Source organism: Bidens hawaiensis, unplaced genomic scaffold, assembly GCF_021521415.1.
Source record: "Bidens hawaiensis isolate Kalapana, Puna unplaced genomic scaffold, B.hawaiensis_p1.1 tig00045427_1, whole genome shotgun sequence".
Taxonomy (NCBI): domain Eukaryota; kingdom Viridiplantae; phylum Streptophyta; class Magnoliopsida; order Asterales; family Asteraceae; genus Bidens; species Bidens hawaiensis.
Genome location: NW_027505940.1, coordinates 130,294 through 139,785, shown reverse-complemented (window position 1 = coordinate 139,785; position 9,492 = coordinate 130,294). Strand labels below are relative to the sequence as shown.

General features: G+C 33.8%; 1 protein-coding gene across 1 annotated transcript; it reads left to right on the top strand.

Moving 5' to 3' along the window:
• The first annotated feature begins 3,775 nt into the window (after positions 1 to 3,775).
• Positions 3,776 to 6,036, top strand: LOC143616048 (transcription factor PERIANTHIA-like). The gene is made up of 10 exons (XM_077089006.1): positions 3,776 to 3,819; positions 3,902 to 3,969; positions 4,058 to 4,167; positions 4,279 to 4,473; positions 4,602 to 4,679; positions 4,763 to 4,822; positions 4,920 to 4,997; positions 5,082 to 5,130; positions 5,231 to 5,504; positions 5,991 to 6,036. The coding sequence occupies exons 1-10, from the start codon at positions 3,776 to 3,778 to the stop codon at positions 6,034 to 6,036; spliced, it is 1,002 nt and encodes a 333-aa protein (XP_076945121.1).
• The last annotated feature ends 3,456 nt before the right edge of the window (positions 6,037 to 9,492 follow it).

Genomic DNA, 9,492 nt, shown 5'->3' with positions numbered 1-9,492 from the left:
TTAACATTCAGCCCTCCACATCATTATCACATCAATTTCATGTCATTAATTATCTTTTATTATTATGTCAAGTCATCCATTACCCTATATATAAAATATAACAATTTATAATTTTTTACCTTAAACATATTTTTCTTTCTTTCTCTATTAGCCGGATCTCCTTTCACCCTCTCATATTGTTGATATATGTATTTCCGACAACATTATATTTTCTTCTGATTAATGTTTCATCTAACCTTTTTATCTTTATTTTCATTGTTAATTGGTTTTATTAAAAGCAGTTTAGGTTGTAAATCAAAACGGCGATGAAGCTGATATGTGAACGTATTTACGTTTTTCCGGTTATGTGTTATACCTATATCAATGGTTGTTTTATATTTATTTGATATTTTCTATTTTTCCTGTTTTTTTGTTTTATATGTTGTTCTTCTATGTTTTAAATGAAAATCAGCTTCATCCATGGACAGTATCATTATTTCGTTTTTCCAGTAAGACACATTTAAATTATCCGGTTATAAATTATAATTCTAATATTCCATAATATCAATAAGATGTATTTTTTATATTGATGTATATTTCTTTTTTGAATATTCATGTATATTCATTTTCAATATTTTTAGATAAAAGAAAATATTCATGTATATCAGATATACCTTGATGTATATTTTTTTCTGGCGTGCGTTAATAAATTGCACATTTAAGTATCTCATTAATACAATTTATATAGTTTGACTTTTCTTATTTGTTTAAATAACCGAATTAATATGAATATTGTAATTTATATAGTTTAATTATACCATTATCTCTTTTTATATAGTTTGACTTTCCTTAATTATAAAGAAACCGATTTTAAAAATTAACTACATTTCCAACCTCATTTACTATTTGACCATTTATATTAAATCGTTTTTTACTATTCATTAAGGTAGGTTTTAAATATAAAATAACATTTACATATTTATAGTACTTTGTTACTATCATTTGTAATTATTATATTTCCTTTTATATTAAAATTTAAATCTTAACGAATTATAAATTAATTTCAAATAATTTCCCCCAAGTCAAATTCAATATGAGTTTACCGTAATTGTATATATTTTTGGTATATGATAACAATTTAATTGAAAATTAATTATCCATAATTTACACAATAATAAGTTGATTAAAATTTTAAAAAATATGTTATGTTACCATATTTTGATAAATTACAAAACGATCTGATTTCTATTTAAATTATAAATTACAGACTTTTTTTATCATTTCTATTTATATTATATTTTACATAAATAAGTAAATAATTTATACTATATAATCGATATATTGTTAATCTTTATCTCATCACATTATATTATTACACTCTCATTTAAATATTGTAATCTCATTGTGTTTTTTTTGTTAAGGTCAATGGATGTTCAGAATTTGACTATGGTAATTGTAAACATTTTTGGTATATGGTTAACCTTTAATTTACAATTAATGGTCCATAATAATTATTTGACTAAAATTTAAATGAAATATATATTCTCTTTACAATGGTAACTTATATACATTTAAATTTTGACTATGTTGTTACATTTAAACACTGTAATCTAATTGTGTTTTTATTTATTAAGGTAAATGGATGTCTGGAATTTGTCTACGGTAATTCTCTACATTTTTTGTATATGATTTAAACTTTAATTTATAATTAATGTACATAATAATGATTTGACTAACATTTACATGGAATATATATTCTCTTTACAATAATAACTTATATACATTTCACTTTTTACTGCATTGTTAAGAACTGTATTTTCATAATTACAAAAAAAATTTCATTCACATTACGTTTAAATATGTAAACACAAAGTATTAACTTATGATTTTGTTGGAGGGCGGAAATTTTCAAGATAATCTTGGTATAATACTGTTAATATATAATATTTTTATTACTTATGCTTAAAACTTAAGTTTATGTAATTAGTAACTTTTTATGTAGACAATGTTATTCTCTACTTCTTTGGTTGGGCTATCTATATTGATATATGGTTGTAGATTTATGATATTTTATGGTTGTTTATATACACTTTCTTACTTATCAAATTTCAACCCGTGTGTAACACGTGTACTATCCTAGTAAAACATAAAACCAAAATTGTTTGGTCTTAACTGGTGTAAACAAGCTAACTCATTTGCGAACTACTTGAGATAAATTGCCTAAAAAAATAGAAAAAGAAAAAAAAATGCATGGATCAAGCTGCATTCAACTGAGCTCGAGCCTAAAAGTTAGTTTGTTTAATAAACAAGTTCGAGTTTTACTTATCGAGTCTGAACCGACTCATAAGTCTAAATGAACCTATTATTTATATGTTTTTAATATATATATATATATATGTGTGTGTGTGTGTGTGTAATAATTAGGTGAGTAAAAGTGAAATTGCACATTTTTACGTTATTTTATTAATTTTATAAAAATAGCGTTAAAAGTGGCGAAGTTTAGTCTGACATCATGTGTGTTGTTGATGGCCAAAAACAATGTCACATGCACTAATCGACCGAGGTCTTGATGGTTGAGTGTTATGTGTCTTTTGTTAAAGACTTGATGCAAAACCACTGTCGAGCCGCGGGTCTCATTGAAAGCAGCCTCTCTATTCTTATGGGATAATAAATGAGTCGAGCCAAGCCAAGCCAAGCCAAGCCCGAGTTTAGACAACTACTCACGAGCACTAGAAAGAGAGCTTAAAACGAGCTGAGTTAAACAAGTTGGGGTCGTAAAGTTTATGGAGCGGAAACAAGAGATAGCAAAGTCACGCGCTGGTGTGGAAAAGAGAAGAAAAGGACTTGGGAGGACTGGACTGGAGGTTCTGGTGGTGTATTGGGAGACTAAAATGCTCAAACTTGGGGGAGAGAGAGAGTGGTCAGAATATGCAATAATGACAAAAAACAAATCACTCTCTCTTCATATTCTCTATCTCTACTCTACTACTCCTTCTGATGCAGCAGATGATGATACATTATTATTATTTTGGGTGTAAGGCTGAGGGGTGTGGGGGGCTTTAATGGGGGCTTTAATAGGGACTCCAACCAATAACATTATGACGTGTGGCAGAGAGAGAAACTTGATAAGGGAGTGTTGGAGCCCCTGTTGGAGCCCCTGGCCCTGGTGTGGAGGGGCTCCAACGAATTTTTTTTTATTTTTTTATAAATATATTCAAACAACGTATTATTGAAAGCCGGATGATTCTTGCGGCTTCGAATAAAACATCCGTTGGTGCGGTGACGACCATAAATCATCGTCAATATAATCTGAATTAAGGTTTGGGTACCAATTTCCAGCCATTTTTTAAAATAAAAGTTGAGAAGATGAATTGATTTTGGGTAAAGGTTTGAAGTTTTGGTATAAAAATGGGTGAAATGGGGTATAATTATATAGGAAAAATAAATTTTTTTTTGCCTTTTTTCGGCTCCCAACGGTCAAAAAACCCTCAAATCCCGTGCAGCCCTCTCTCTTCTCCCGCTAACCGGCTCACGCCTGCATTGTTTTTTGCGTTAGCGTCCCGTTAGCTCCCCCGCTAGCGCCTGGTGGTGTGGTGTTAGTGCCTGGGGGCGCGAGCGGAGGGGCTCTAGCGCCCTGTTGAAGCCCCACACCCCTCCCTCAGTCTAATTGCTAAAGGCTACCGTACTGATTCGCTATCTTCTCATGCCGTTAAGTAAAGTAGAAAGATATCATATCATATCATTTTTACACACCCCTTGCTTCCCATTTTCCACCATTCTTATTCTTTCAACAACAATGCAAACGCCAGACCTCTATTCTCATTCTCCATTTTACATTAGGTACGTTCCTACTACATGCAACGCACCTTATTATTATTATTATTCTTTTTATTAATATATGTTTAATTTGAAACAAAAACAGAGGTGATGAGAATCTTGTAGAGCTTCAACACTATCAACATCAAGAGGATGCTGTTGATTTAAACACAAGTATGCATAATGCTGTTTCTCTCTCTCTCTCTCTCTAGTATATGTATATTTTTATCTTTAACTTTGAACTTGTTTTGGTGGTTGGTAGGTGGTTTATATAATGAAATAAAAGCAGCAGGAGGAGGAGGGGATGTATCAGCAGCTGTATTTGGTAGTAATAACATACAGTTTCGTCCTCATCATCATCAACATCACATGGTAAACTTAAACATGGATTTTTGTATGAGTTTTGCAAGTGGGAGCATTGAAAGATTCAATTTCTCATGTGGGTTTGTTGGGAAACTGAATCTTGTTTGTTTGTTTGTATAGAACTTTGGGTCAATGAGTCCAATGGGGACAGGTGATGCAGGCCAGCAGCTGATGATGCAACAACATCAGAAGACCATGGTGGCTGGTGGTGTTGTGGGGAAAGGACATTTTGAGAATTGGGGGGAGTCTGCCATTGCAGATAACAGCAAACAAACTGACACTTCTACTGATATTGACACTGATGATAAAAATCAGGTCTTTATTATCATTATCTGCAAATCCTTAACTTTTAATATCATCCACTTTTTACTAAATCTTTTGTCTTCTTTCCTAATCTTGTAAGTTTTTTGAGCATGATGTATATTTTGGACATTTTTGTGCAGTTTAACAGTCTTCAAAATGGAGCTCAAGTAGCTGTAGATTCAACACAAGGATCAATGGGAAAGATTGGAGACCAGAAGGTTTTCTAAATGATACTATTTTGTATTTTTTAGATATATTTTTTAAACATTTTGTCATATAATCATATTATCTTGTCCTTCAGATACTTCCAAGGCTGGCTCAGAATCGCGAAGCTGCAAGGAAAAGTCGATTAAGGAAGAAAGTATTATTCTTGCTTCCATACAATACTTTGTTAATTTGTTTTTGTTTTTTCAATATTTTGCATCATCCTGATTGATTATTTGTAAAAATGAATGCAGGCATATGTTCAGCAACTGGAAAATAGTAGAATCAAGCTTCAACAGCTCGAGCAGAAGCTTAAACGAGCACGCCAGCAGGTACTTGTAACAAGAAATGCTAGCAATTTTAAGTCTTTTAACTTTAAAAAGTCTCAAAAAGTTGCTAATTTTATTTTAATGTAGGGTATGTTTATTGCTAGTGGAGATCAGAGCAATTTAATTGGTGGAAATGGTTATTACTAATCAATATTCCATTATTTCTTAAGTCAAGTAATTGGTTTATAAATTATGTACATATTTTGAGAGATAAAAAGTTCAAAACTTGCTAACAGGAGCCTTAGCATTCGACCTGGATTATGCACGATGGTTAGACGATCATCAAAGGCTAATTAACGACGTACGGTCATCATTAAACACTCAAGTCCCCGATAACGAGCTTCGTCTTCTCGTCGATGCAATCATGTCACATTACGATGACATATTCCGTCTTAAAAGCATTGCCGCAAAATCTGATGTGTTTCACATGCTTTCCGGAATGTGGAAGTCACCAGCCGAACGATGTTTCATGTGGATAGGCGGTTTTCGCTCTTCCGCTCTTCCGAACTGGTTCAGCTTACAAAAGTTGAATCAGCCAAAATATCAAAAACAATTTGACTTTTTTTCTATATGATTTTTATACGTATTTTTTAAATATAATTTTATTTTTCACCTATAGCAATCAAACAAATATAAATTTAACTGATTTTGTGTAATTATAATTATTATTATTATTATTATTATTATTATTATTATTATTATTATTTTGTGTTGACCATTTAATACTCAAAAAGGTAAAAAGTTGGGTGTGTTTTTTAGAAGTACCATTTTACTGAATTTCTGAACATACAAAATGGCTCAAACCATCAAAACTGAACCATTTTGGTCAGTTTGGCCCGCTCGCTAGCCAACCCAGCCAGACTCACGGTTTAGTTTTTTCAACAGCTGTACTTACCGGTTCAGCCCAAAATGTTCTTTTATAATCAAACCAAACCGTAAACATCTTTGTTTAGAATCATTAAACATCAAAACTATTGTTATATATATTACAATCAGTGCAAACATTTTAATGGATAAAGAGCAAATCTTTTGGTATGTATAAGTGTCAAAAACACCCTCTCACTGGTCAATGATTACTATGATATGATGATCCAATATAGTCTCTGCTCTCCACAACTTATTATGAGGTACACACGTACGTACTATGATGATCCAAGATTCTTGTGTCCTGCTGCTGGATGTACATTTACTCTGCCTCTTTCATCACTCTTCTTGGGTTTATTATTATGCCTTCTTCTGGCCCTGTGTACTCCGCCACGCGGTATAAACACCCCCGTGCCACCACCATTCGCCGCCCACAACCTCTCCATCCACCCAGGAACCGAAACCTTGTTACTCTCCGTCCAGCTAAAATAGTTTCCGGGAGTCAACGACAATCCATTTCCGCCAACCAGCCTCCTAATTTTAACGCTCTTGTTTTTCACTTGTGGCTGGTCATGGTCTTCACCCGTAAGAAGCAGTATTTGCCTTGTAAGCTCGGCGTAGAAGGCGGCGTCTTCCGCATCATCAATGGTCAACCACTGGTCCATTGGTGGTTCGAGTGAGGATTAAGGGTGGGTTTAAGGTTTATATAGGAGGGTGTTGGGTGAGGTTTTGGTCAACGAAAAGTGAGGATGTGTTATTGTTTAGTTGCGAAGTGGAATAGAAAAATGGATAGTGGAAGATTACAAGTTCACAAGTCATTTATGGGAAGACAAGAAAAGAATAATGTTAAAGTTAAACAACCGTACGTGTTTAAAGGGTTCTAGTTACATTCACGCAGACATAAACCGGTTTGGTGTGAACTTGGAATATTAATCTCGAGTGACGCCGTTCTGTAATCTTTCTTTCATAAAAGTTTTGTGGTTGTGAACATGACATTAATAAATCAAGAAATGGAATTAAGTGTTGGTCCAAAGGGAGGATGTGCACACCGCGGTATATTATTATGGATCTATTCTAAATCAAACCGGTTATTATTATCATTTTTATTTTGATGCATATAACTCACGATTAACTTTTCCATACATTTATTGCATTGTAGATGATAAAATTAAACATGATGTTACCTACGATAGGAGATTCAAAATTTTCATCAACTTTCCATACTTATTCTACTGCTCAATTTTTTATTGAAGTATTTATTTTAAAAGGTATACATATCTTTTAAATAACAACCCATAATACAAACAAAAGAAAAAGTGAAAAAAAATGAAATAAGTGAATTTCATCCCACATTGATTGAGGAAATAAAATAGAAGCCTTCCACCTTGATATAAATAAGAAAGTGAATTGTTTTACATCGCTAGATTATAAAACTAGTAAGATCTTAATAAGTAGGCTAGTTTATATGATAATCTTTTTATAAGACAAATCACACCTAGTGGTGCTAGCGGAGGGTGCACGGGCACGAGCTCGGGCAAAGTGCGATGGGCGCAATGTGCACGCTTGCAGCGCCGCGAGCTGCTTGAGAGCCACCTTAGTGTTTTTGAAAACTTGTTCATTCGTGCTACGCGAAGAAATACATTCAAGCTCCTTCGCGATGCACGAAGCATTATCAGGTTTCCGAAAACTGTTTTGTTTTTCGCGTTACGCGAGGTAATCCTTCGCGCTACGCGACGTGGTAGTCACGCAACAGTGACACATTGCCTGCCGTGTGGCATGCCACGTGGCATAGCTAGGGATGACTCGACAAAGCTATAGTTGCTTCACGCTACATGAAGCCGTTGATTGTGTTGGTTCGTGCTACGCGAACGGACAAAATTTCAACTATAAATAGGAGGAAAAATCAGCCTTCATTCTTCATCCCACATTTGCTTTCTCTCTCAGTTTTCTTGTAAAAAGGTGTTGGTTTAATACCCGAGTAAACGTAACGATACCCTCTCCGATTGATAGAAATTTTTATACAAGAATCCGAAAGCTCTGCATGTACAAGGTAAGACATTGCGCCATCGTGTAAAGTTTCTAATCTCGTGATTATCGTTATAATGAGTTTATACTAATTTAAATATGCTACATTGTGTTTAACCTAGGTGTTTAATACCAGGAAGCGTTCGTTTAATATAAACTTACAAGGTGAGACATTTGAGTCTTTGCACAACTCACATTTGCGTGAGACAGCTAGTTTTCCAATACTGTCATGAGGATTTTTAAAACATATTAAACTCATGACAAATAATCCAAATACTTTCAAATATAATTTCAAAGGATTTTAAAATACATTACAGTGATTAAGTCTCTGTAGACTTACGAGATGATTATTAATGGTATTGGGGGGTTTTGTATACAAGGCTTGCCTACTGGACTATTGCACGTTTGATGCTAGTCTGTCGCTATCTAGTAAAAAACAATTAATATCATTTCCTAATCACCTAAGTAAGCTAGGGTAAGTAGGGTGTCGAACCACGAGGAGTATGTGGTCAATGTAACGTGTAACAAATTTTATGCGATTATGAAGTAATGAATTGTAGGGCTGATCACACAAACAAATAAGTTTTGGTTTTAATCTTAATTAAGCAAATTATAACTTTCAACAATTAACAAAGAGAAATCATACCTAGGATTTAAGTAAGCAACTGAACAACAATCTCATGCAGCTTAACAGATTAACTATCTTAGATCAATACAGACTGACTAACGAGCTAAACCTTATGCACCAACAATCGCTAACACATGGCACTGGTTATCAACCAGTCCTACCAGTGTGACTCAACTAAGGGCAATCGAATGCTTCATTGTATCTAACTAGTCAAACAATCCTATAAGCAATTATTATAGCAACCGACAACTAATCGTTCTGATGACATAAACCTAAACCGAATGAATGCATAACAATACTAAACATCAGTACTCATAGATTAATCAACGATAGCTACATCTCATTAATTCTAAATACATGAGAAAATACTGAAAGTTACAAACTTTACATCCCCGGGTATGATTCGAGAAGACTAGCCGAGCATCGTCATCGTTGATCTTCCATTATGATGAGGAAGACCATTAGGATTGATCAAGAGATTATTTCTAGCCCTGGAATTCACCCAAAATCTACTAACAGCTGCTGGAAGTCGTAATAACTGATTAGGGTTTGTAAAATAGATGATATAGGTTTACTTGTTTTTTCCCGTTTTTTAGGTCCATCGCGATACGCGATGGACATATACCCATGTCGTCGCGTACCACGACCAAAGATAACCTCATATTCAGATTCCTTTCATCGAGAAACCCAAAATTCATATATTATGGGTCTTGTAACTCATTTTCTAGCCCAGGATATGCTCGTTTTACTTCTTGTCGCATTTTGTCAACCTATCTTGTTCAGTTTTAGCATCGGCTTTTGATTTCTCATCCATACTCTTCCCGAATCCTTTTAACACTTCCCAATACTTCAAATCAAGCTCCGTTCTTCCCGAGATATCATTCCATGCTCGTACAAGTCTCAAATTTAGCATCTTTAACGATCAATAATCTGAAATACAAAAGCACGTATGAAGTAACAAAGTTCTAACAATATAGTCAA